The 27,898-nt window shown below is 47.8% G+C and overlaps 1 protein-coding gene across 2 annotated transcripts; it reads right to left on the bottom strand.

The window, feature by feature from the left end:
* Positions 1–2,296: 2,296 nt before the first annotated feature.
* SINHCAF (SIN3-HDAC complex associated factor) lies at positions 2,297–17,451 on the bottom strand. Of its 2 annotated transcripts, none has more exons than XM_048934359.1 (6): positions 17,330–17,451; positions 10,395–10,545; positions 8,431–8,530; positions 7,052–7,178; positions 5,474–5,624; positions 2,297–4,608 (listed from the first exon to the last, which is right to left on the bottom strand). In XM_048934359.1, the coding sequence occupies exons 2-6, from the start codon at positions 10,520–10,522 to the stop codon at positions 4,446–4,448; spliced, it is 669 nt and encodes a 222-aa protein (XP_048790316.1). In that variant the 5' UTR covers positions 10,523–10,545; positions 17,330–17,451; the 3' UTR covers positions 2,297–4,445. The 2 variants fall into 2 exon arrangements, with proteins under 2 accessions (XP_048790316.1, XP_048790315.1); XM_048934358.1 differs by having other exon boundaries at positions 10,395–10,542.
* Positions 17,452–27,898: the final 10,447 nt, after the last annotated feature.

Here is a 27,898-nt window from a genome sequence, read left to right as displayed (position 1 = left end):
CCTTGAACTCCATCAGCTCAGGGCCATGTGCTGCAGACCCTGTCCCTGACCCCTAGCTGCCCTCCCCTGACACAGCTCCATGCCGTTCCCTCAGGCCCTGTCACTGTCACACAGAGCAGAGCTCAGCGCTGCCCCTCCGCCAGCAGGCCTCCCCTCAGCTCCTCTGCTCTGCACTGAGCAAACCCAGGGCCCTCAGCCACTCATCCCATGTCGAGGTGAGGCTGCACAGCACACGGCAGCACAGCCCCTTCCTTCGGCCAGTGTCCGTGCTGGGCCTGGTGCACCCTAGAGCACAGTTGGCCCTTTGGGTAGCCAGGGCATGCTGCTGGCTCACATTCAACTTGTAAGCCAGAGCCCAACTCATAAACAGTCTCACATTCCATGGGCCTTTAGTGCTGCCATGGGTTCAAGCACACCAAGTGCCTGTTCCTTACAAGATTACTGAAACAGATGAAGCACCCCGGTGGGGCATAGTAACCTGGGCAAAACAGGAGCTGCTTGTCCCTACCGCATGTCCCGCCTGAACCTGTGTCCCAAACACAACTCACAGAGGCCAAAGGTGACCAGCACAGCACGCTAGCCCCTAGACCCACGTGGAGGCTGGACGAGCACCAACCCCACAACCGGGCGGGCGCGGGTGGCGCCATTTCGCGTCCCGCGGCACCTGCGGGCGGTAAGGGCACCCCCTGGTGGCGGGAGGCTCCATCTGCGCGCTGCCTTCGCCCGGCCGCGAGAGGCTGTCCGCCGGTGCGCTCACGTAGTCAGCTCATTACCTTCACCTGCGCAGCTCGCGTGTTGGGTGCTGGGAGTGACGTTTAGAGCGAAGTTCCCTTTTTCTTTCTTTCATATCAAAAACTGAACTTTTGTACAACGCTAGACCGTCATCTACTCAGAAAGCGGGTTACAGATTCAGCGGCACAAAGAAACTTCCACGTGGTACAGATTAGAATGACATTTGTCTCCACGCACTGCCATGCAAAACCTGCACGCAGCAGCACACAGCACTGAACTCGGGCTTTGAAAGGCTGGGGTCCGCTCCAAGCCCGTGGGCGACCTCCAGCAAAATGCTTCCAGGTCACATGCCTTGCTTTCCTCACCTTTCAGGCAGGCATAACGCAACCCTTCGCGAAGCACCTTCAGAGTGCTTGCAGTGGCAGGTGGTTGTTTTAGTAGATGCCACGCTCCCTATTGTGACTGGTGCAGGCAAAGCACGGAAGGGCTTGAGCCAAAACTCTGCCTCCTGCTGTCGCTGCCCTGCCAGAGTCCCGTCTTCCCATTGTTCCAATAGCGGAAACGCTCCTCCGCAGCTGCAGTCCTCCATCAGGTTATCTGCTTCACAGGAGAACACTACATTGGAACTGCCACTGAACACCCTGTTTACGCCCAACGCATCAGCAGGCACAGGAGTGCAGCAGCAGGGGAACAAAGTCATTATTTGGGAAAAGGTGGGCACGGCAAGGAGTAGGATATACACTGATTTTTTACATGCACCCATAGCAGATCACGTACGTCCAAAACAGTTGGTGTTGCACTAAAATCAGATGCACACGCAGTCTGTGCAGTGCTTCCACTAGAACAGTTTGTTTCTATGCAAACTCCTGGATATCTTTCTGCTTAATTTATAGGAAAAAGCCAGCATGTGATCAGCAATAAATCAAGAGTTTCTCCACTTAAGTCCAGAATCATCTCTTGCAGTACACCATTAAGCTTAAGGCTTTCTCCATTGTCAGGCAATAGACTCATCTTCTAAGCACCGTTACTCATTGCCAGCTCCTGCCTTAGACCACGCTCCCTCCAGGCTGCTGGAGCTCATCCAGCTGACTCCGCCTGTCGTGGGAAAAAAACACCACAGGCTCCAGCTTCAGCACAGGAGCACTCGTTTCTTCCAGTGCCTCAGCTGGATCTGGAGAGGGATGTTCCCACGTGCTGTCAGCACTTTACTCTGAATGCTTCCACTAGTTTTGCTGGATGCCTGTGAGCGGTCAGCAACCCTCTGGAGAACCAGCCAGCACCACCCATTTCCAGAAAAGGAATTGGCTGTTACACAGCACAGTGCCCGGGAACAGCTGGAGAATTCTGTAGAGGCAGCTACCCACCACAGTAAGCACTGTGTCCTTCCTCTGCTCTGCTCGTCTTCCTAAATTAAATAGAAAATGACTTGTTGCAAAGAGAGTTGTCTGCCTTCCCTCCTCCAAAAAAGGAAGCTTTGAAATCTTGTTCAAATAGACAAATGAATGCATAGGCTGGTTCAAACACTGAGCTTAATTAAGCGGACGGTTAAATAAACAGGAATTCATTTTCTAAATAAGTCTAAATTTATTCATTGCCCTAGTAAAAAAAGTTTGGATTACAAGTGTCTGAACAGTATAAAAGTACAAAACAGGTTCCATAGATTTCTAATACATTAATACAAAGTGCATGACTACATACAGTTCATTCTGCATTACTACCAGGAATGGAACAGGTGGGAGGGAGTGGGGAAGCAGTTGGCAGTTGAAATCTAGCAATAAATAAATAAATACAGAAGAAGAGATGATCCGTATCAGAGCACAACCTACCATCAGTACTGCAGCCTCAGGTGTACAGAATTACTGATGCTGAAAACACAAACTCCAATAAAGGCAGGTGTCTGCAAAAAATAGCCAGTACTCTTGCTCAAGTCCTTATCAGACATGACCGACCTAGTTAGGCAGTTATACAAGTATCCACTCATTTGGTTGCAGATGAAAAGCAAGGCATGTAGCTTTGTCTTCCCTTCAGAATCTCAGGGAGCTTAGGAAAAAAAAAAAAACAAAACAACAACACAATAAAAGAGCAATGAAAGCTGTAAGATGTAAGGCTGTGATAAGTCAAAGCCTTCTTCTGATATCCTCTCCTCAGAGGCTGGACTACTCAACAGAAGGGAGAAAGGAAAAAACAGCTTTGAGGATGGAGGCTCCTCTTAAATCCTGCATATCCTTTCCTACCTATATTTTAATTTGCTAACTATTCCCATTTCAGGAAGTGAGATTACACAGAAATCCAGTCCTAAGCCCTACCCACCAAAGTTTTACACGGATGACTCGCACAACAAGGAAAGCTCGTAGCATCCATTGCAGAACATCCCAAAAAGAGTAAAAAGAAAAATCCCTTCCCTCCCCCCAAAGCAAACAAACAAAAGCATAATTCTCAAGTTACACAAATTAAACCTTCATAAAGGAACATGAATCAATGGGGAACTAAAACTGCAGCACACTCCTCCAGGAAGCTGCTATCACCCTAAAGGCAAAGTGGAGTTTGAAGGAACATCGCACTGGTTTGCACACAAGTTCAGCTGGGAATCTTTTGATCATGTATGCAAACAGAGCTGCCTCTATTCAGCACAGCACCAATCCTAATAAAAGCCCAGTATTTACAAAAGCCTTGATCTGCTGGTGAGAAGCTGTGTGGCTCTAAAACAAGCACTGTGAATCCAAACCACAGGTTGGAATCAGCTTGCGTCCCCAGACCTGAATCTAACTTGCTTAGCAAGTGGCTTGGTCTTATGTCAAGCCTGAAACCAGCAAGTAGTCTTTTTTGTGGTCACATTGGAGCTGCACTGGGCCAAGAGATATAGCCGTTACCTGGTTACGGCCATCGTCTACACCTAACTTGGGCATCGGGTTGTTTTCTTGGTCCTCCTCTAATCACCGGTCAGTTACTACACAAAGCCCAGAGGGTCTGCTGCTAGGTTAAAAACAAACAAACAAACGTCTCCCATCCATTTCACTGTGTTCAATTCTCAGGCAACTCCTCCTCCTCCCTTCCTAGCTAAGAAGGGAAGTGCTCCTACCCCTTCCCTAAGAGCATCTGTTGTTGGGAGGCTTTTTCAGATAACTATCACTTACAGTAGAGATGTCTGCAGTTAACAGTCTGTCACATATCCGTCTTTCTTACAACGTCAGTAGTATAGGGTGAGATCTCCACACCTTCAAAATATATATATTTATACAACTAGAGAGGTGACAACATTTATATGTATTAGTTCATCTCATACATATCTAAGAATGAAATATTTTCTTGGGGATTTAAGGGAGGTTACCAACCAACTTAAAAAAAAATAAAAACCCTTACAACCACCGTTTCTTTCAATACAGAAAGATGAACTACATACACTTTAATATACAAAACCCCATTCTCAAGTTCACTTGTGAAGGGAGTGGGAGGGAAAGATAAGAGGGACAACCTTGCAGCAGCATTCAGCTTCACTAAGTGTTCCATAGCATCTTAAATATTATGTACAGTCTTTCTGAAAGGATACAAACTAGTTTCAGAGTTTGTGGAATTGTAGCAGTAAAACCCAAAACAATTCTAGGGAATAGTCTTTTGGCAGCATAGCAGGTGTCCAATGTGAACAGAGTCACTTTTCTAGTATTTTTCCAGAGAATAAGAGGATCTGTATAACTGTCTGCAGCTCTCCAAGGAAGTCACCACTCCTCTTGGGTAGAGATTGCTGGGGATTGTGGTCCTTCTTGTTCTGGCTTCTCAGTGGCAGACTTTTTATTGCTACAGCAAGGTTTGAAGAGATGAGTGTCTATGAGGACTTCCCCAAAACGCCCTTTGTAAATAATTCCACAGCAGACCTTTTGCCTGAAAGAAAAAGCAAGCAGAGATGCAGACAGCTTGTGACACTGATTCCTTGAGCCTCAGCATTGTTTGGCTATGACAGGAGGGGCTGTCCAAAGAGAGAGAGCAAATCAATGTCTAAATCCACATCATGATTTAGGGAAGGAAAACTAAAACAAAACACAAGAAGACGACCACTAACAACAAAAACCAATCAAACAAACAAAACCATGCACATAGAAAAGCCATGCCTACATAAAACTAAGTCTCCCATTTTACTTCGCAGACAAATTTCAGCTACGCAGCTATCTAGGTTAAGCTAACCTTGACAACTAGGCATTCAAAAACACTATTTGAGAGGAGGCAGCAAAGTCACAACGATCCCAGTATAGCAATTAGCTAAACAAGGGATTAGTGTGTCATAACACGTAATAAAACAAACCCAAGCTCCAAGAAAATCTTGTGCTTTTCCACTTTTTTTTTTAATGACCACCATCACAGGTCAATCAAATTTAATGCTAGGTTACTCAGCTTGGCAGCAAAACATACGTACATGGTAACATGGTAACTTGTTGCATCTACAGAGCATAGTTTTAAGACAAGACAGTGACATTCAGAATATTGTTCGTTACTCCCAAAAATGTAAGAACATCTCTCCAGATAGCATGTTTTTGTTTAAGAACTGGAGGGAGATAGGGGAAAAAGTCTTGAATACATGGTGTTCCTTTCCAGTCAGATAGGCATTGTAGAATACTTAGTGACTTAAATGATATCTCTAACACAAGTTCAGCAGCAGCAGCACCCTGCAAGCTCCTGAGGAAGCAGCCTTGATCACTGAATATGAAACAAACTGCTGTCTGTACAGAGCACACCTTCTGTTTCATTTTACCTCTTCCAATACGTGAGATCTAGAAAGGAAAAAACCGGTGTTCTGCTGGACCCAGCACTCATCTCTGTGTCAGAGCCCTCATCAGACTGGTTGCTGTAGCAGGGGGATTGAGCTGGGGAGGCACTTGAAGTGGTGCTGTGGGCATCAGAGTCTGCAGGGTGGGGGAGAATAAATGCAAGAATTAAGACATGTAGTAACTCATCCTTTTCCTTACTTCAAAAGGTCACATGCAGACGGGAACCGAAGAGAAAGACTTTCCTAATTAACAACAAAAGCCTAATAGTAACCCATTTTTCTTGCCCCTGCCTACTTCAAAAATCCTTGAAAGAACATCTGTCATCATGTGGGAGACTGAAGCAGGTCCCTGTGTGTGAAGGACTGCAAAGAGGTTCAGGGTCAGAGTCTCAAATGCAGCCTGAGCAGCACGCTACACTTCAGACACGATCCTGGTTCTTCTCTGTAATCACTGAAACACTGTTGAAGCTGGTCAGGACCTTTGCTTCAGATGCAGCCCTTCAGTGCAAATCTCCTTTCTTACTCATTAAATTAAAATCCTGCAAAGCTCTTCTGATTAGAGCAATGGATTAGGTAGTTTAAAGCTCCAGCTGGAACAAAACTGTAAGCTATCAACTTCAGGTATGCAGATGCATATCTGAATAGAGATACTGCTAGCTTCCTTTTTAATTGCCTCTACCACCCACAGTAACACAATAAGAATTGACTATTGCACATTGGATGAGTAGATAAAAGCTCAAGGCCTTCACTGGTTCTTCTGAGAGCACTTCCTTCAGGTCAGGCAGAATGATAGAAAACAGAGAAGGTCAAGACAGCAACAGTTAAGAAGCTACAAGGTTTGCTTTAGAGGAAAAAGAAACTAGATTGCTGACATATATTTAGAGTGTTACTGACAGATGGATGTGTGGGAAAGATATGAATCCATATCTATTTGAGAGTCTAAGTGCTAGTGGAAAGAAATCACTGAGACTAGCAGAAGGTTTAAGGAAACTGTACAGAGGAACATGGCAGGAGCTTACAGAGTACATGTGTATGTTGGGGGGGGGGGGAGGGGAAGAGGGGCAGAACACAAACAGGCTAAATAGAAAGCCTAGGCTGAAAACATACATGGAAGAAAAAGATTGATAGTGGTATCAGCAGAGCAAGCAGCCTTTCTTGAGAGGAGAGAGCTTAAAACTATCATAGCAAGTTAATGAGAACAGGGGGAAATCTCTTTCAACTTCAATGAGGGCTTTGCCCAAGAAGTTCTTCCAAGAGATGCGTCATTTCAACGTGAGATATAAGCTGCAATTGCCTACTCCTTCCAGCCCTGCTTCTAACCCTCTCCTTGTCACTTCTCCACCTGACACAACCAGCCCCCTTCAGATACTCATCCTGCACACGGTCTCCCCTTTCATTCCACCCCCTCCCCAAGCACACTGAGAACAAGAGGTTACAGGAACAGAGAAAGCCTGAATGTGTGAGAGCACAACTGAATCCAGGAGGCAACTCAACATGGTCACTTAGCAGTAAGTTTTAGGGGAAGCCAAAGCTTATAATCAAAATTGGTTTGGATCTACTTACTATGCCGCTTGAATTCTTTTTGCAGCTTGCTGATTTGATTGCTCTTTATTCTGCTTCCAGAGAGAGTTTTCATTTTCTTTGGTTTCAGTGTTGTTTTCAGACTGGGTCCAGCCCTGGCATCTACCACCTACAACACAGAAAATGCACACAGTGATCCTGAATTATGCCCAGATACTGCCTTTGTCAAGATGTCTGCACTGATCTAGCCGAAGGAGCTCACAGAATCATTAAAGTTGGACTGGATGATCTTAGAGGTCTTTTCCAACACCAGTCCATCCCCACCATGCTCACATCCCTCAGTGCCACATCCACACAGTTGCTGAACACCTCCAAGAATGGTGATTCCACCACCTCTCTGGGCAGTTACACTCCTTCTGAGAAATGTTTCCTAATATCCAACCTGAACCTGTCCTGTTGCAACTTAAAGCCATTTCCTCTTGTCCTAGGGCTGTTACCTGGGAGAAGAGACCAACCCCACCTCACTCCAACCTCCTTCCAGGGTGTTGCAGAAACGCTCAAAAGCAGTCTAGTTAAACCAAAGCAGTTCTGCGTACTCACACTTATATTTCTCTTAAGTCTGGTTTATAAGAGGCTGAGTTTGTAGGAAAAGAAGGCAAACCAGTTTCAAAAGTACATCCAACTAAACTTACATCTTCTTCCTATTTTGACAGATTCAGTTGAATAGGCAATGGTTGTTTACATCTATAGAGGCTCAATCAAAAGAATGACAACTAAGCATTTACCCTAGAGACTGGTTTTGTTGTTTTAAATCATTAGTTTAACTTTTTAATAAAGCTAGAGCTAGTAACAATCATAGTTCTGGATCCTGTTCTCACCAAGGCTTCCTTTATAAATCTTATTTCATACACAAGGAATCCTGATCATCTTACCAGCCTTAGGCCCAAACTGAATTAGATAGATCAAAACAGAACATATGAGCAGGAATAGCTGCAAGATATTAGTCTTTAATTACCTGATTAAGCCACATTGATTTGTGTGCTGCTTGGAATAAGTCACCTTGCTTGTTCAAGCTATTAAAAAAGTGACCAGTTTTGGACAGAGACCAAATTCTATCTATAATGTTTTGAGTGTCATAAGAGACTTCTGGACAAAGTTATGAGATTGTGAAAACAAGGAATTACAAGGTAGGTTAGTCTGCAACTCCATCCATGGCTTGCACCATCACAATTTGCACGTAAGTCTAACAAAGACAAGAAATATTCCAGGCAAGTTTTAGAAATGTTGGGATTAGGGAGGGAAGGCAGTTGGGAAATAGCAACCCCTAAACTCTTTCTAGTGCCTCCCTCTCTGATGTAGAACGGACTGAAGTAGAAGGCAAGTTAATTAAGGGCAGGGAAGAAATAGATAAATTAACTAACGTGATTCCAGTTTTTTTTGGATCCTGCTGGCAACTTTTTCCATCTTTTCACCAAAAGGACACAGGCGTTGCAAATGTCTCCTGAGCGGGCCTCGTGGAGCCTGGTAAAAATGAAAAGCAAAAATCACTTTATAACAATTAATAAAAACAATCATGCAATAACAGCGTCAGAAGCACAAGGAAAAGGGCTCCTTCTCAAGATCTGATTTTCAGGCATGACAATTAATCTGAGGTGCTTCATCAGTGCCATCTGAAGACCAGGTCTGACTTTCAGAAAAACATTATTCCATGTAGAAATAAAAGGCACTGTAATTCGCCACCAGAAGGAGGCTAAGAAAACCCAGCCCTATTACCTTCTGTTGTTTATGTGTTGTTTGCCTTGTTTTGCCTTGTTTTCTTTTAAACCACAGCTTCAGTGATTGGATTGATTTGATTGGAGAGGGAATAATCCTATTCCTTGAGCGTAAGCAGGGAACAAAACTCTGAGATCTGACAAAAGCTTATTCAGCTCTTAGCTTTCTCACAGAGTTTCAAGGATGAGTAACAAATACTATCCAACACACTGCTGCATACATGCAGGATAGGATTTCAGAAACAGTAGTCACTGAAACGACAGCAATACTTGCTTCAGAAATCATTTCTACAGCTAATCACACTAGAGGAATCCACACTAAAGGGAACACAGAGTTGGGTTTTCCAGCTGTTCAAATGAGAGGACTTTGAAACATGTATAGATGAATGGGCAGGCAGGCTCAGATAAGCCCTTATTTGTTCAGAGTTAAGACTGCATTTTTCACCTTGGCAAACATATTTCAGATAGCGCAAGACCAAAAGCTCCAGTATTCTGCAAGCTTCTTTACTGCTGTTTATATATATATAAAAAAAGCAATGGGCCTTCAGTCTTTCCACTGCCAAGGGCAGCAGCCAAGAATTACGACAGCAAAAACTGTCAGCATCAGATTTATGAACAAAAATCCACGGTCAATACAAAGCGCTATAAAACCATACATGAAAGGGGTGTTTCTAGAAAGGGGGGTGATGGAGAAGAAGGAAAGAGACAAGGTAAAGACTCACAAAGCCTGCAAAGATTTGCACACGTGAAGTTAAAAGCTTGAGACAAGAGAAGCAATACTGATAAAACACATACAGTTTTTAAACAGCAGATATAAGTTAAACTTTGGCCTAAGATTTTGATGAGAGTCAATCCAGTGAGACTGGAAAGAAAAAAGCTGAATATAACAATGTATTTTTCCTAGGAAAAAAAAAAATTGAGGAAAACTACAGCAGCAGAAGCTGTTTATTTTGAAATTTTAGTGAGGTAATCAGAAGAGTTTGTCTTGTTAACAATTCAATGACAAAATTGCAAAGTTTCAAAAAGTTAAAAGGCCACAGCAGCTGGTACAAGAAATCACTGCTATTTAGTTGTTTGGAAGCACCAGTAACAAAAGCATTAGGCACAGCTTCGATCAACTGGAAAGTTGATGAATTAATTCTTATTCTTCGCCAGAATGGTCTCCAATGAGAAGTTTTACTAACATATCAATAAGCCTTATCAGAACAATAGCACCGATAGCCAAAATAAGGTACAAGCTTTATCTCATGTCCTTGAATCTCCAGAATAACCAAAAGCCTCCACAGATCCATGCTGCCTTCCACCTCGCGCAGGGATTTATACCTCTAAGGATCACAACTAAGTCACCACATATGCTGTGAGGGCGAAGAGGAATTGGCCAGAGCCTTCAATGCTGTCATCTGCTTCAGCTTGCATGAGCAGCCACACTGGGCTAATAACCCAGCAATGCCACACACAGCAGAGGAACCAGTCCTACAGTGGGACAGTCACAAGGAGGCTGGGGCTTTCCCCCACCACCTACCCAAGCCAACCACATCTGACAGTGCATCAGGTGTGCAGCTTAGAGATCAAAACCTCGAGAGATGCAGAGTTGACTGAAGGAAGAGTCTTACCCAAAACAGTTCTGGAAATCCTTTTCGTAGCGTTTACTGTCAGTGAAACGAGAGCTGGAAGACTTAGCTCTGCAAATACAGCAGCCCTCTATACTCCGGTACATCTTCGGTTTGTGAAAGCCAAACATTTTTTCCTCCCAGCTGTAGCCTGCTGAAACAAACAGGAACTGGTGTTACTTATCACTTTTTAGATACTGAAAGCAAAACCTGTGTGATTCACTGGGTAAACCAACACTGGGCTGTAATTCAGGACAGGTAAGAGCACTGGCCTGATCTATCTCGTATTGCTTCCAAAGAGCAGATGCACCTAATCCACACCTTATTATCTTACAGAAGACTGAACAACAGCTGGGATATCAAGCAATATCCATTGTGACTGCACTGTTCTCCAAGTCCATGCCTACAGCAGCAGCATAACCCAGAGGTGCAGATGCAGTGCAGGAAAGCCATACTCATTCCAGCAGCCAAGCGGGCTGCAGGAAGATCGTGCCAACCCACCCCAGCCCCAGGTCACAGCAACCAGGCTGTCATCATCAGCTACCCTCACTGCAAACCCGCCACCGTGCTGAAAGCAGCAGGAAAGCGAGTAGGAGTCACTTCAAACGAGCTGCAGCCGTGCCTCCAGGCTGTGGGGCAGACATACCTGAAAAGCCGCTCTAAGAGCAGCAGGGTGGAGCCCTCCAGCCCTCAACGGAGCACAGCACTGGGGAGCTCTTCCTGACAGCCAGGCCCAGACGAGCAGCTTCTATGGCAGCAAAAGCTCTTACCTACACATACTTCTATGAAGGGCACCCCACTGCCCTTTAGAAAGGTCTCCCCACCTCCAGCCTATGGTGCTCCCCAGTGCATCATGCCTTCAGGCCCAGCATGATGGGCTGCCAGAGGGCACACAGGTCCCACAGAGCACCAAGTGAAACAGATGCTTTCCTGGTGTGGGGCCAGGATGTGCACAAAGGCTCTGCTAGCCACGTGGGCTGCACAGAGCCCATGTTATGGCCACACAGGGACTGCTCCAAGAAGGGCACTGTTTGAACAGACTGTGGTTTGCCCAGCCAACGCCATAGCAAGGCCTCTGACACTTGTCATCCAACGCAGGCAAACTGCTCAGAGGGGACAGCCCACTGGTGACAGGAAGCTCACCGAGAACAGGCTTCCACTGCTGAGAACTTCTGCTTTTAAGAACTGAAAGGAGACAGAGCCATGCAAATAGCACAGTTTTCTCCCTTCCTCTGACAAAACCGCCAAGTCTCGTACAAGCTAACAACAACAACAAAAAAAATACAACAAAACAAAAGCTTATCTCCAGCACATCTATTGAGAAGTCTGGTGGCTCGAGGAGGGCTTTCTGGAGAGCATCTCCATCACACGTGGGAGAATCTGATCAGTGGGAACTCCCAGCCACCTCACAAGCCCAGGGACTGCCATGCCCCAGTAAACGCAGCTTAGCCACTGGGGAATGCAGGCAGCACATGGTCCGTCTCCAAATCTTCACCCACAGCAGTGCAAGGGGAAGATTTACATGCTTCCATGAAATGACTACACCTAGCATCACACTTACCTTACTGACAGGCACTACACATAGGGATAAATAACCTGCGTGTTTTTGCAGGATCACAACAAGTCAGTGAATCAACCACCCAGGCTTGAACATGGTCCTCCACATGGACTAATTCCAACAATACCGCCAACCCCACAGGGGAAAATGAGGACATATGGACACTGCAAGACAAATTTCTGCTGTCCCAGGTAGCAAAGGGCAGCAGAGTTTTGAAGAGGAAAAAAAAAAAAAAACAAAAAACAACACTCATTGTGTCCAAATCCCTCACAGAGAAAAGGTAAGGGACATGCACAAACTGAATAATGAGAAAGATGGAGGGGATGCTCTCCCTTTCAACCAAGGTTAACACAGCTGTTTGGCACACATTTGAAGCACTGTACTCCTTCGTGCACGTTTGCAGGCTCACCTCCAGCCAGGTTCCCCCAAGGATGACTACTGCGCATAGCCAGCAGCATCACCCCAAATGCTTCCTATGGGACTCTCTGCTCCCTTTATTAGCACAGCACTGGCCAGGAAATCCAGTTAGTATCCTTGGACTGTCATGACAAATAAAGGAGTGTCTAGGCAGACACTTCAGAGTACATACTTTGTTTCTCAGCACGCAGTATTGCCCTTCAGACAGATGCCTCTCAGGGATACCATGTTTAACAAGCCTCTGGAGATCCAACAGCACAGCACCTTCCACTGGGGAATTTCCAGCTACCAAACAGTGGCTTCAGATTATGTGACTACCTTAACCTGCAATCTGGTGCTTTTCTTTAGAAAGACAAGAGGTAACTGCAGACAAAAAGTTCATGAGAACTGTAAAACTTAAGCAGCAAGAGCATCCTGATTGTTACAGGGCAAGACACAGTACTGATCTCAGCTACTTGATTTTCCAACCCAGGGAGAAACTCCCAGAAATCCAGACACAGACGAGGTGATCTCTGCCACCAGCTGGTATTTATATCACAGTAGAAATAAGATGCATGTTTTACAATTAAAGTTCTGGCAAAGGCTGGCATCAGACATATATATATTCCGAAAATATTTTGTTTTGCATTATTGCTGCCATTCTCACAGGAGCAGCCTCTCAATACAGTCTTTCAATAGAAGGGAAACTAGTGCCATCTGTTTCCCACTTGATGAACGGTCAGTAACGGTATTACCATATATCATGCCTGAATGGGGAAAAGCTAGTAGCAAAAAAACCACAAGTAGAACACATTTCTCTGACAAGCACAGTTGTAAATGGAAGGCATCCGTCCAGTTCCACATTTAATCTTAACCAGTGGCCATCTGACCATAATGCACTAAATATTCTGTCAGCTGCACAGTTCAGCAGCTAATGCAGACTGCACTTAAGTCTACAAATACTTACCAACACTGCTAAACTTAAAGTGCTCCATCTCAACTTTCCATAATTGTCTGTCTAGTGCTGGAGATGACATTATTTCTCTGTAGACTTAGGTGTAGTTAGGACACATGACCGGGCCATTCAAATGGTTTTACTGAAAGCTTTGCAACGTAGGTAGATCTCAGATTAGAATCAGGGAGTTAAGATTTTCCAGTTAGTATAACACAGGCTAGATTTCCTACTACTGCAATGCATGAATCTCAGCTGTGGAAGCTTAACCATGTGAAATTGGGGACAGATAAGAAGCCAGGTGGGACTGCAGCTCCATAAAAATTAAAAGCATCACACAAGATAGTTTTGCCAAATTTAAACAAGGTATTTTAAATACATGAAGTCTTTTAAATTAGCAGCTGTGCAGAAATGAAAGGGACCACTCACCAGCAAAAAACAAACCAACCCCAAAAAAACCAGAAAACCTAGTGGGGCATATTTATCAGTCTGCTGAACTGGAGATGTACCTGAACTACATAGGGAATGCTACTCCCTCAAGTCAGAGAGAAAGCAATCCTCATCCCCTGCCCCCCTGCAGATACAGAAGCTGTTTACCCCAAGTCCTGCATTAGCAGCTGGAATGGAAGGAACAAGTTCTCCGTACATCTGCCCTGACATTTTAGGAATAGCAGAAAGTCAGAGTAGAGCAGAGAGCAGCAGAATAGGCGGGGGAAGAAAAACACACCCTGCTTATTACGTTTGTGAAGGGCTGGTACAAAGCAGTATGCATCATATGCATGTGAGAATTCTTTCATGCTTTTGTTGCCTGTCAGGACTAGAAATTGGGACTCAGTTTTCTTTGCAAAACTTAATTTGATGGTCTAAATTAAAAGGTATTGCTTCAGATGCTCATTAAGATTTCAAGTCAAGGAAGAACTTCTGAACTTCTCAGATTAAGAAAAGCTGAGCCGCTTTCATTTGCCTTCCCAGATTCCTCTGCATTCTTCTTGATCACCCAAGAAGAATGAGAAATCTGTAATAACAGAGAGGAAGGAATTCCTAGAAGGCAGGCATGTCTCCCTTTGTAACACAATTATCAGGCCACTCAGAAGGAACGCGCTCACCTGCTTCTCATGAAGCTGAAAGAAAAAACTCCCCCACGTTACAGGAGAACCAAAGGATGCCAGTCTGACTACTCCACACCTCTCTCTTCTCTCGTCTCCTCACTCTGGCCTGGATCATTCATTCTCAGTGCAACACAATGCTCCCAGCACCTTGAAATACAGAAAGGCTACACATACTCTGGTTTCTGCATCAGCAAGTGCATACATCCAGCACACGTCCACAAACAAGTAACACTTCCAGAACTTCCTAGGGTGCCTTCCCTTCCTCTGTCTGCCCAAAACCTTACTGGAAGGAAAGTGACATTTGGCCACTGCTACAGTCCAGGCACACCAGAATGAAGCAGCATCCTGCCGAGTTCTGACTCGATAAGCTCAGCTGCATCAGTGAGCCAATTCTTACGCCAGTCCTGTCTGCAGCTACCGTTGTGCAGCAGTGAGATCTCAGCACAACAGATGCAACTGGCAGAGACTCCCAGACCACACTGAAATTAAACCAGACATTGCTTTTCCTTGTTTAAGACTCCCACAGTACTCAAGCTAGGTCACAGCTATCCTGAGTGAAACTGTCGGTAGCCGAGCTGCAGAGGCGCCTGCTGACCTGCTGATCTTCTATGGGAAATGCAAACCCAATTCATTTACACAAAGAAAAAGAGTGAAAGGCCGAGGTATTGGGCGTTCCTGCACGCTGCTATGCGGTTACCGCTCCAGAAGGGATAGGCCAAAGCATGAAAACAATAATCAGTAAGATTTGCATAAGGAAAAAAGAAATCCCAAACCTGTCCCACCTGCAGACATTCCATTTCTAAAGAGGACTTCCCCCTCTTGAAACTCCTATTGCAAAACTAAAACCATGTTCAGCCTAAGCAGGAGCCCCACAAGGAAAACCTGAGCTGCTCGATGAGTCTGTGATACTTATCTGGATGCACTGCAGCTGTTAAGACGCTGCCAGCAACCACCTGCTGCTGGAAGAGCATCATGGACACTTGGATCACAAGACACTGAACAGGTTTTATTATCACAAGGTTAGAATGTCTGATGACGGCTGCAAAAGAAGTAGTAGCAGGATAGTAAAGTCACTTCACTTAAGACACTTCCACGTCTTCAAGCAGTAACAGCAGTCATTTCATGTAGACTTTGGACAGAGCACATTCTACAGAAATTCACAAGCCCGTGAAATGGAGCCCCACCCCTGTGTTCTGCTGAGCCTTTGCTCCCAGCCTAGGCCAAGGGGCTGCCTTACTTCTGCTGGACAGCCCCAGATGGGCAGCTCCAGGACACAGCAGGCTCAGCAGCAGAGCTGCAGGCATTGCTCACTTAAGAGAAGCTGCGTTGAGAATCAGTGCAAAGCACTTTAGTGACACTGTTGCTCTGTACAAGGCAAACCTAATGCTGTTTATCACAATCCGGGTGAATGCTCCAGCACTCTTCACATTTTCTTCCCTTAAGCAGAAAGCAGTGCTTTCTTCTGACTGGGGTAGCCGCACACAGCCAGGAGCTCCCAGAGATCCCCCCAACCGGGAGAGGAGCAAGGAGGAACTTTTCCCACTGGCTGAGGAGCTCACTGCCTGCTTCCTGCAGGAGCACAACGCCGCAAGCCCAGAGGTGCGTCTGAATACCCCGCGGCTGCAGCTCACAGCAGAGCCCGGAACACTCAGCTGCCTCCAAGGACTTGCCGACACAAAGCCCTCCAGCGCAGCGCCTGCTCCGAGACTCGTGTCATCTCTCTAGTTTGAGAAAATCGCGGACCACACAGCGAGCCGGCCCCGCGGAGAAGGGGCTTTCCGCAGCACGTGCGCCGTGCGGGGCTGACAGCCCCACCTCGGGCGACGAACACGTGGTGTCCGTGCCCGAGCGCACGGCTCAGCCTCCGCCGCCGCTGCGGCCGTGCACGGCAGCCCCGCCGGCCCGACACACGGGTGCCGCGGGCACTCGGCGCGGCAACACCCCGACTTTTCAGGGATCGCAGAACCGAGCGCTCAATGCGGGCCTCGGGCACGGCGGCGAGCCCTTTAAATCCCGCGGCCGCACGCCCTCGCGCGAAGGGAAACGGCAACTTCGTGCTCGTGTGAGAAGAAGAGCGAAGTCGGGTGGGAAAACGGAGAGGACGGAGGAGCCGAGGGCGCCGAAAAGCGGGCTCGGGGCCGCTTTCCGCCCCGCACCGCGTGGCACCGCGCGGGGCAGCGCCGCGCTCCGGCCGCGAACAAAGGCCCCCCCGGGCGGGCTGCCGACCGACCTACTTTCCGCCGCCCGGGGCCAGGTGGGACGGCCCCCGACCCGCGGCCTCCGACGGGACCCGTGAGCGAGGAGCACGCGGCGCTGAGCGCCCGGCGGCGGCCGCCCCCGGCCGGGCCGCTCGCGGCGCCCCCTCCCCAGCCCCGGGCGGTGCGCGCGGGTTCCTCATGGCTCGGCCCTGACGTAATTCAAACATGGCAACAGTTGCACTTCAAAGCGCGGCGCGGGGCTCCGGGGCCGCCGGCACGGCGCGCGGGGAGCGACCGCACGGCACGGAGCTGCCGAAGTTTCGCCTCTCCCCGAAAGTCCCTCCCGAACCCTCTCGGGCCGCTCCCCGCGCTCCGAGCCCCGGACCGACGGCGGCACACGATGGCCCTTTGTTTTCCCCCGGCCGGGCCGGGCTGCGTGCCGCCGGGATTCTGCCCCCGCCCCGGCAGCGCGTTGTCAGGCCCCCCAAGCCACAGGTGTGCGCGGTAGCACCTGCGCTCAGCACCGACGTGCAGCTGCGGGCTCCACACTGTGAGCGCGACCCACCGCCTGCCTGGGGAAAAGATTTAAAAAGAAAGAAAAAAAAAAAAAAAGGGGAGAGAAAAAACCCCCACAACACTACAGAAACTCCCAACATCAAGTCTCCCGCCGCCTCTCGGCTGCACTTTTCTCCCCGCTCGCCCCGAAGCACTACGAGCTCACTCACCGCACACCCGCTCGTGCAGACCAGCCCCGCGCCGCGCGCCCTGTGCAGCGCCGTGCCCCGTGCGGCGCTCCCGCCGCCGCGCGCCCTCCCCTCGCGTTCTGCCGCCAGCCCGTGCGGGCGCACTCGCGGCCCCCCCTCCCGCGCTCCGGCTCCGCCCCTCCTCTCAGCGCCCGCCGCTCTGCGCACGCGCCGTTCCCACGGCTCCATTCTCAACAATCGAGCTCTCTCGTTCGCGCGCCCCATTGTCCTTTTAAGGGAGAAAGGCGCGCGGGAAGCCTGGGACGGGGGAGGCGTCGCCCATCGTGACGGCGGCGGTGACTTCACGCACGCACGCACGCGGCCCGCTCCTCCGGCCCCGCCCCCGGCCCGAGGTGGGCGGGGCCCGACACCTGCCTCCCCGAGGCGGGGCGGGGCCTCCGCGCCGCTTCCCGCCCGCCCTCGGAGCGCGGCGCGGTAGCCGTGGGGTGTCGCCTCCTTCGCCGTTTGCTTGCAAATGCCGGGCGATTGCGGGCCGTTTCCTCCCTCGGTGCTATGCAAACGCGGCCATCGGGGCGCGTTCCTCACCGCCGTCCAGGCTTAGTTCCGGGATCGTTGCGTTTTTGTTTTTTAAATGACCGCCGTTTGCCGCCTCCTTGGAGACGCAGTTAATCCCAGTCGCTTCCAACCTGTGGGACGCACTGTATGTATTCCAATTGTTCTCCCACAATACACATGTATAATTGTTGCAGAACTTTAGAGAAACCCACCGGCGCTCTCAGCAACTTTTGTTTGCATGTCTGCTGCTATTCGGCTCTTCCTTTTCGGTCGATTGAGTGATTGCTCAGGTTTTTGTCCCAGCATTTTCACAGAATCAGAACCTCAGAATATCGTGAATTGGAAGGGACCCACAGGGACCTCTGAGCCCAACCTCTGGCTCCATACAGCACCACCCAAAATCCAAACCCTGTGTCTGAGAGCAGCATCCCAATGCCCCTTGACCTCCAGCACTTGGGGCCATGCCCGCTGCCCTGGGCAGCCCGTTCCATACCCCCACCCTGTGCTGCAGACCCTGTCCCTAACCCCCAGCTGCCCTCCCCTGACACAGCTCCATGCCGTTCCCTCGGGCCTTGTTGCTGTCACCATTTTTCCTTTTTTCACTAATACAAGGAGCATCCTCCCAGGCATGGAACGACACACAGCCTCTTGGTGCTCACCTGAGTACACCAAGCTCCCGGTACCCTCCTTGACTTCAACAGCCACAGGCCAGCTTCCAGTAGGCTTGGATAGCCAGCACACCAGGGCCATTGTCCTTACGCTTCAAATTTCAGCACAGTGGCGAACACAAGCTTCTAACCTGCAATAGTGAAAACAGCTGAGAACAGTCATCTGGGGAGGATTGGGTTTTTCAAGCATTCTGCTGCTCCCACCTGGGGTTGGCTGGCCTTCCCTGCCCTTGAAGAGAAAAACGGAAGTCCAAAGGCACAGAAGTCCAAAGAGCAAAATATTAAAGCAGGGTCCAAACCTTTCATGTCTGGCACATCTCTCGTTTCCTTGAAGATAATAGAATCATAAAATCATTTGAGTTGGAAGGGACCCTTAAAGGCCATCTGGTCCAACCCGCTGCAGTGAACAGGGACACCCACAGGTACATCAGGTTGCTCACAGCCCTGTCCAGCCTGACCTTGGGTGTCTCCAGGGATGGGGCATCCACTACCTCTCTGGGCAGCCTGATCCAGTGCCTCACCACCCTAATTGTAAAAACTTCTTCCTTACATCCAATCTAAACTTCCTCTCTTTTAGCTTGAAGCATTTACTGATGGTGCTGTGGGGCTCCCCTATAACTTGAGAATGGAAATAATGATAACTTGGAAAGGATATAAAAGGTACTGAAATAGCTAATAGGCTTTCTTAGAGATTTCTGTACCCCTATCCCACAGCAAACCTTGCAGCATCAGCAGGACTCTATGCCTGACCACAGTGTGGGGAAAATGAGGAGTTAAAAATAGCCCTGAATTCAGAGCAGGCCATAAGATTTTAATCTGAAAGGTGCTGCCATCTGAAACAGTGCATGTTGTTTTGTTTTTTTTCTTCTTCCTAAAGTGTGCCAGCACTACAGGTAAAGCCTCACCCGACAAGGCTGTTCTTCTCTTGTGAAAAATTAAGCACCCCAATAAAGAAGGAATATGAGATTTCATAGATATCACAGGTGACCTGGAATATGAGCTTCAGACCAGAGGATTTGCTCTCTGTTGGGAGAGCTCTTCAAAACATTTACCTTTACAAATGCACGTGGTCTCTAGAAAACTAACATGGCTGCTGTATTCCAGTTAAACTTGTACCTTTCCTTGATGAGATCTTCATTATTTCATCCACGAAGCTAAAATATGTCAATAATGTCATCATAAAACTAACCACGAGGGATTTTTAAATACAAAGCGCATATATATTATGAATGCTGAGACACGAGAACTAACGCAGGAAAAGTAGGGCATTTGTCAGCTCCGACATCTGATCCTATTGTGTTGGTCTTCAACATTAATGAATAAACAAACACAAATAGGCTTCTTGTTGTGAGGCGAAGAGCAGCTGTCAAAACCAAAACCAGGCAGCTGTTCCCACTTTCAGATTTCACTTCTTACAGCTTAAGTCAGTTGAATTTTTGCCTTATTGGCTAAACACCTGGCCAGAGGATTTTGAAAAATTAGCAGGAGAGCCTCCAGAAAAAATCAAAGTGTTGATTGACATACAATTTTAAGTAAGGTTTTGCCATAGGGTAACATTTTATGGGGGAGGTCCCTGAAGACTGGAGGATAGCCAGTGTCACTCCGGTCTTAAAAAAGGGCAAGAAGGAAGACCTGGGTAATTATAGGCCTGTCAGCCTCACTTCTGTCCCTGGAAGGGTGATGGAACAGCTTGTACTGGATGTCATCTCCAGACAACTGGAAGAAAAGGAGGTTATCAGGAGTAGTCAGCACGGGTTCACCAGGGGGAGGTCGTGTTTGACCAACCAAGTGGTAGCCTTCTATGATGTTGTCTCTGGCTGGATGGATGGGGGAAGAGTGGTAGATGTAGTCTACCTTGATTTTAGAAAGGCATTTGATACTGTCTCCCATGACATCCTTATAACAAAGCTGAGGAAGTGTGGGATAGATGAGTGGACAGTGAGGTGGGTTGAGAACTGGCTGACTGGCAGAGCGCAGAGGGTCGTTGTTGGCGGTGCAGAGTCTGGCTGGAGACCTGTAACCAGCGGTGTCCCCCAGGGGTCTGTGCTGGGTCCGGTCTTGTTCAACATCTTCATCAATGACCTTGATGAGGGGATAATGGCCACCCTCAGCAAATTTGCTGATGATACGAAGATGGGAGGATTGGCTGACATGCCTGAAGGCTGTGCTGCCATTCAGCAAGACCTGGACAGGCTGGAAAGCTGGGCAGTAAGAAACTGGATGAGGTTCAACAAAAGCAAGTGTAGAGTCTAGGCCCCACACCTAGGGAGGAATAATTGCATGCACCGATAAAGGCTGGGGGATGAGCTGCTGGAGAGGAGCTCTGCAGAGAGGGACCTGGGTGTCCTGGTGGACGACAGGTTGGCCATGAGCCAGCAGTGTGCCCTTGTGGCCAAAAAGGCCAATGGCTTACTGGGTGCATTAAAAAGAGCGTGGCCAGCAGGTCGAGGGAGGTGATCCTCCCCCTCTACTCTGCCCTGGTAAGACCTCATCTGGAGTACTGCGTCCAGTTCTGGGCTCCCCAGTACAAAAAAGACAGGGATCTCTTGGAGAGAGTCCAGCGGAGGGCCACGAAGATGGTGAAGGGCCTGGAGCATCTCTCCTACGAAGAAAGGCTGAGTGAACTGGGTCTGTTCAGCCTTGAGAAAAGACAACTGAGAGGGGATCTGATCCAGGTTTATAAATATCTATATCTGTAATATAATATATCTATAATATCTAAGGTGTGGGGGCCATAGTGGTGAGGCCAGTCTCTTTTCAGTGGTGAGTGGAGACAGGACAAGGGGAAATGGCCATAAACTGCAGCATAGGAAGTTCCGCACAAATGTGCGCAAGAACTTCTTTACAGTGAGGTGACGGAGCACTGGAACAGGCTGCCCAGGGAGGTGGTGGAGTCTCCTTCTCTGGAGATGTTCAAGACCTGCCTGGATGCCTACCTGTGCAACCTGCTGTAGGGAACCTGCTTTGGCAGGGGGGTTGGACTCGATGATCTCTGGAGGTCCCTTCCAACCCCTACAATTCTGTGAACATTTAAGCAAAAGCTATTGCCCACAGATCAGCACCACATGCACCTGTTGACGGTATGAGTAACAGCATATGCACTTTTGGAAGGCATAAATGCTCTCAGAACTGAGAGTTTGAAGCAGATGTATTTGTGTTATGATTTAGGCCAAACGGCAGGTGGCTACAAATAAAGTGACAGCAAAGTTTGATGATACTGAAGATAGGGATGAGGTTCTGTTCATGCTGCCAGGGTGAAGTGCTCAGTACAGCACTGAAGTTGTGAGAATCAGTGACAGCAGACTCCTGAACTGCCTATCACCTAGGAACTAAGCAGAGCATTTGCACCTTGGCCTAAGTAATAAAGTCATGAAGGCTCCGCAGAGAATAATAACACCTTTCTGATGAGTTTTTAATTGACATGTCAAATTCCTTAAGAGGAACACAATTCTCTTAAATTCTTCAGGGTTTACTCAAATACCCCTCCTCCCCCCCCCAAAAAATCATTTTATATTACTGTTTAAAAACCTTTAGTGCAGCTTCAAAGACACTACTCTTTGCAGTGCTATTGCTCTCATCCCTATTAAAGCCAGTAAGACTATTCTATGAGGATTTATATTAAGGCGATTTGAAGACATCATTAAGAAGATCAGCCCTCTGCCTGCCAGGCTGTTTCCTGTCAAAGAAGTCATCTCCTCTTACACTGTTGTTTGAAGCACTTGAAGAACTGGAGGCTGAATATTTGGAAACCCAAGAGAGGTCTGTCTTTCCCAGCAGCATGGGGAGAAGCTTTGAATTTCATATGGACAATTTTGGAGTAAGCTTTAGGGAAATGAAAGTTGCGAACTGCTTTGGAAAATGCTGTGTAGGCCGGGTTTCAAGTCTGGAAGCCTGGTTTCAATCTGCTGGAGTTCAAGGAGCTTTTGGACAATGTTCTCGGACCTAGGGTTTGAATTTTGGGTGGTGCTGTGTGGGGCAAGGGGTTGGACTTGAAAGTCCTTGTGAGTCCTTTCCGACTTGGGACGTTCTGTGATTCTATCATCCTATTCCTATTCCTGGAGATCTTCTAACAGGTATATTCCCAATGACATCTCTTTTTGACTACCAGAACCAGCAGATAGAACACAGGTCCACAAGATTATTTTTCAGGAAAAAAAAGAAATTAGTTGTTTCCAGACCAAAAAGGAGCTAACTGAAGAATGAAACCAATGAAACACACAATTAGCCCTAGGAAAGGAAACTTGGAGGATTTTATCTGTAGGGAGCCACAGAAAACATAGAGAAGACACACTTCTCTGTGGGCAGAGCTTTCCACTTGCCAAAGCAAGGCAGAGGATAGCGATACAAACCTCACTAAGCTCAGTACAAGTGATTCATCTCCTGAAGGGCCAGCATCACACTGACTTCATTGCCGAACTGCCAAAGACCTGCAGAGTACTGACAAGGAAGAAAGGCTGTGGACAGCTGTGGGCTAACCAGGGGAAGGAGGTGGGTGGGACGAGAAGGTCCTTGAAGGAAACTGTAAAACCTGGAGCCACAATCACGAGCTTTGAAAAAGCAGCCAAGAACCAAGAGGAAATCTACCATTGAGATCTTGAGGAAGGAGCTGGAGGCAAACATTTTCACAAGGGTGAGAGGGAATGGAGTTGGCTAACAAAGCCACCACATTACACAGATAACTTCAGATAGCTTAATTGGATTGAATCAGCTAATTGGACTGCAACAAATCAACCAAATTTGACATTTAACATACTCAAAAATCCATGCCAAGGGCAGACAGAGGAATAGGTTGGGCAGGGGCAAAGCAGCACTGAAGGTGACAAAGTGGAAAGGCTGAAGGAGCCACTCAGTTCCTCAGGATAGATGCATCCTGTTCAGAAAAAGGGAAGATAAGAAAAGGTGAAAGACTTTCCAAGAGAAAGAGTTGGCTCACAAACCTATGTAGATAAGGGGAGGACAGAAGCAGGATGGGCAAGCTTCAGGCAAATTTGATGTCGATCACAAGAAGCTCAAAAGCAAGCTGAGTGTCAAAATGGTTGTTCATGGTTCAGGGACTGGCCATGCAGAGGGGTGAAGGACTTAAATAAACAAACCAGAACACACATGTACCCTTAGTGACTTCCCACAGGGCTGACTCCATGTTCGTATTGCAAATGATGGCATGCAAAGAAGACAAGGACCCAGTTGTTCCCCCCCAGGGCACATCAGAGCTTGTGTGTAGCGTGGGTAGTGTGCTGCATAGGCAGGGGGTGATCTGACAGACATCTTAGGGCCAGTGGGAAAATTTCTCTGTCTTCACTGCCCCTTTGGTGCAGAGACAAGCAAGAAGGTAGGGTAGCATCAGCACAAGTAGGCACAAGAGGGGAAGGATATATTAGTATATTGGTCCTGTAAGGCCTGAGGAATTGTTTTGCAGCTTGTCTACTTCTCCCAGAAGATGTACAAAGATGTACAGTTGAGCTTTTCTCTTTCTCTCTTGGACTGGTGGTGGACTGGACTGGGAAGGTTTAAGGCTGATGAGGTGCCATGGGAAAGGGACATAATCCCTCTGGGACTGAGCTCCCCAGACCAATCTGAGGTCCCAGCCAAGCAGCAGTGCCCTGAGGTTTGTGGGATATAGGGGGAACCCAGTTCCACAGGGAATCTGTGTGAATGCCTATCAGGTTATTTGAGTGATGGCACCCTAAATGAGTTCCTGCCCCTCTTATGAGCCCCGGGGGCTTCTGGAGAAGCTGCAGAGAGCAGCCTGCAGGCGGTGCCCTGGCACTACCCTTCAGGCACAGGCACTTTGCAGAAAGCAGCTAAGCAATGTGATTGCTGTTTACAGCATTGTGAGCTGGTCAGTCAGAGACACTCCAAAAACTGGCCTTTCTAAAACCAGCTAGCTGCGTGGTTTGTGAGAGGTTATTTTCAGCGTGCTGTCAAAATAAATCTCTGTCCTTGGCTGGAGAAGTGACTCTTCTTGTCAAGACGACTACCCTTAGCAGTGGCTGAGCTAGTCCTAACACAAAGCTTCAGAAACGAAAGCAATGCTTACTGGTTGCTTTTCTTTATCTGTAAGATGGAGGTAGTATAACTGGCTGACTACAAAAGTGACCTTGAACTCATCCTTCTTTGCACTCAGAGTTGAACAGCTATTGGGAAACCACCTAATTCTGTCCATGAAATCAAAGCCAAAATTGTGGAAAGGTTAAAGCTCTCCTGCTTAGACCTTCTGCTAATGGCTTGAATGAGAGGGAGAACAGCTCAATGTTCCAGATACCTTCCTCTTCACCTGCCCTAGTTCCAGGCAGCCTTCAGGTGTGAGGATGCATTGGTGCCCTGAATGCAGAGATACATGTGCTGCAAAGTGTTTCCCAGTTGTGTGTGTGCAGAGTGTGCAAATGCTTCTCACCTGAATGGCTGGGCCAAGCCTAACTTCCTATGAAACACGTCTTGCTGTAAAGTATCTGTTCATAGGAGGTCTACAAAACAGAGGGGGTTTGTATGTGTCATTTTTTAGCACTGCAGCAGCCTTTTAAAGCTCCTTTTGTAAGCTGTGGCCAATGGGCTCCCAGCATGCTCCTTACTGTCAGTCATCACGTAGATGCCAGCTGGGGCTCTGAAAACAACATTTGGGGCTGTGCTGGGAGGCTGGGGGACAAATAACAATCACTAAATCCCAGAGTCCAGTTGAAAGTAGTGTCACCTCTCTGTCTATCCCAAGACAGATGAGGGTGTTGGGTGTGACCTGTCAGCACTGCATGCCAGAGACTCTGTCTTGGGGACAGACTCTGGAGTAGCTCAGTGCCATAGTCCACTTTCCTGCATAGCTCTGTCTGTCCTTAGCAGCAGCCTATTTAGCTCTGGTAAACACTGTGCTGCTTTGTGACCCCTGTCCCCTTCTAAGTCCCTGCTCCATGCTCTTGCCACTCTTTGTGTTAAAACTGGGATTATTTTGTGCTGGTTTTATACCTACCCCATCTCAGGGCTCAGCAATGTCCCCACAACCTTTTGACTATCTGCTCTGCAACAATATACCTCCCTACAAGGCTTACATAATCCACCACTGCCATTGCTTCCAGCTCCATGTGTTTCTAAGACCTTAAATGCACAGAAGAAAGCACATCCTCACATCCAACAGGTACATTTGGCCTGTGGTAACACCAGTCATGGAAAACTAAAAATAATACTCAACTATAACAAATTGCATAGTGTAAGTACCATTAAAAAAAAGAAACAACCAAACAAAGAAAAGAACAGTTAATAACACACTTACTTTTGCTTACACAAAGCATCCAAGTGAGTTACAACATCCAATCTACATGGGGACTGAAAGAGCTTTAGGACAATGCACAGCTATAGGATTGTGGCACAGTAGAGTGGAGAACGTCCCATCCCAGGAAAGTGATCTGCCTTCTTGTGTCCAGCAACAATACCTGGCCTCGTATCAGGAAGCTGGCACAGAGACCACCTCTTAATCTGGGGTTGTGAGATGAATCTGACCAGCATGACCACGTGCCTAGGATGGCCCAAACCAGTAGAGGTTAGCCTTTGTAGAAGGAAGAATGCATTACCCATACCTGTGCAGGTGGGTTCTGCTGAGAGCAAGCTAAGCAAGCTCCAGGTATTCTCTGCTAAGGAGCAATGTTATGACTTGCTGAAAATACTTGGTTCAGATTGTATCAGATGTAATTTAGTAAGGAGGGCACAGAACCTCCATCTCTGACATATCAAATTATTCACTGATACAGGATGCCCAGGATACAGGAGAAAGTGAATGATACGGGAAAGAGAAAACCAGCTGACAGCTATTACCTGGCATTACTTCTGGTTTGCACAGCTTGCATTCCTGGGAGCAGCTTGCACTGTGGGGCCCTTTGTTGGCTGTAGTGCACATTTTGAGCACTGAACAGGGCAGGATTGAGACCAAAAAGCAACATCTCAGGCCAATGTTTTTCACTAAATGTAGAATCACCTCCCAACATTAAAACAAGACAGAAGCTGTGATTCTTGATTTGACAGAGGAGTACTTGTGGTTCTGTTCTGCTTGTGAGATGGCAGTGGTATTCGTGCCTGTGTTTCTGATACTTTAGAATAAGAAACTGAAACTGAGATCACACGATAGGATGACTCAAAGAAAACAAGTTGTAAAACACTTGCTTTCACCTTTAACTCCTCTTCTTCCTGTGCCCTCAGGTCAGTTCAGCTGTGAAGTGATGCTGGCTCTGGTGTGGGATAAGCTGTTTCGAATGTAAAGTGGCACATGTGGCTCATGTGGCCTTGCAGGGCAGAACAATCTTTCTGGCAAAACCTGCATGTCTGTCTGCTGTGGGCTGAGCTCATGTCTGGTCTCTGAGAGTGCTATACACCTAGAGTCCCAAACAGCCAAAGCACACGAGACCCTGCTTAGTCCCTTGCCATCTGAGCAAGCTTTCAGATCCATTGCTATCTTAGTATTTCAAAGGTGCATGCTGCACTGCTGCTCATCCATTAGGAAGGAAATGTAAAGGTACATCCTCACCTTGGTTTTCTTCTCCTCGGAGAGGCCCCTGACCCCACAACACCTCCATTGACACAGGTGGTGCTTATGGTGCCAGAGGGCCTGAAGACCTCCAGCTCCACTGGGCAGGGGATGCCATCACAGCTCACTTGAGGCTGTTACCCCTTGATGGGGTTATGGCTCTGCGTTCCCTCAATCCTTCACTCTGTTCCCATCTGAAGTCTCCACAGGCTGCTGCAGGCTGCCTGAGGGCACTGAGGTGGGCCGCTGCGCGCACCAGGCCTGTGGCGTGGCAGCCGAGGAAGAGGAGGCGAATTCTTCATGCTCCAGTTGCTGTTTTGTTCACGGCCCTGCAGCTGCTGCCTGCTGAGCCTGTGTGCTTGCTTCCCTGTGGGCCCTGTCTTCCTCAGCTCTCCTCTTTCTTGATCTTTGAGCCCACACTGGCTTCTTAAATGTCAAACATTTTCTTAAATTTATTTTACATCTTTGACAACTATTTGTTCTCCCGCTTATTTTGCTACCTTCCCTCGTCTCTGTTAGGATTCCTTTCGGATAAGAGTGGTGAGGCACTGGATCAGGCTGCCCAGAGAGGTGGTGGATGCCCCATCCCTGCAGACACCCATGGTCAGGCTGAACAGGGCTCTGAACAACCTGATCTACCTGTGGGTGCCCCTGTTCATTGCAGGGGAGTTGGACTGGGTGATGTCTAAATGTCCCTTCCAATTCAAATGAGTCTATGATTCCTTCTTTGGGGAGCTGCTGTGATCAGCCAGCACTGCTGGAGGTATGGATGCAAGAACAAATTCTTTTCATCCTTATCAAAACTTTTTTCCTTTGCTTAAACATGCTTTGCCTTTCTACTTTTTTGCTACTTGTGTTAAGAAC

Source organism: Lagopus muta, chromosome 1 (assembly GCF_023343835.1).
Source record: "Lagopus muta isolate bLagMut1 chromosome 1, bLagMut1 primary, whole genome shotgun sequence".
NCBI lineage: Eukaryota > Metazoa > Chordata > Aves > Galliformes > Phasianidae > Lagopus > Lagopus muta.
Note: the sequence above shows the minus strand (reverse complement) of the source record. Positions and strands in the feature narration are given on the sequence as shown.

Coding starts and splice junctions, on each gene's coding strand:
- SINHCAF (XM_048934359.1), bottom strand. CDS start 10,522: ATGTTTGGCTTTCACAAACCGAAGATGTACCGGAGTATAGAGGGCTGC. Junction 7,179..8,430: donor CCAAAAAAAACTGGAATCAC/GTTAGTTAATTT, acceptor TCTGTGTTGTAG/GTGGTAGATGCCAGGGCTGG. Junction 4,609..5,473: donor GATCTCACGTATTGGAAGAG/GTAAAATGAAAC, acceptor TTTTTCTTTCAG/GCAAAAGGTCTGCTGTGGAA.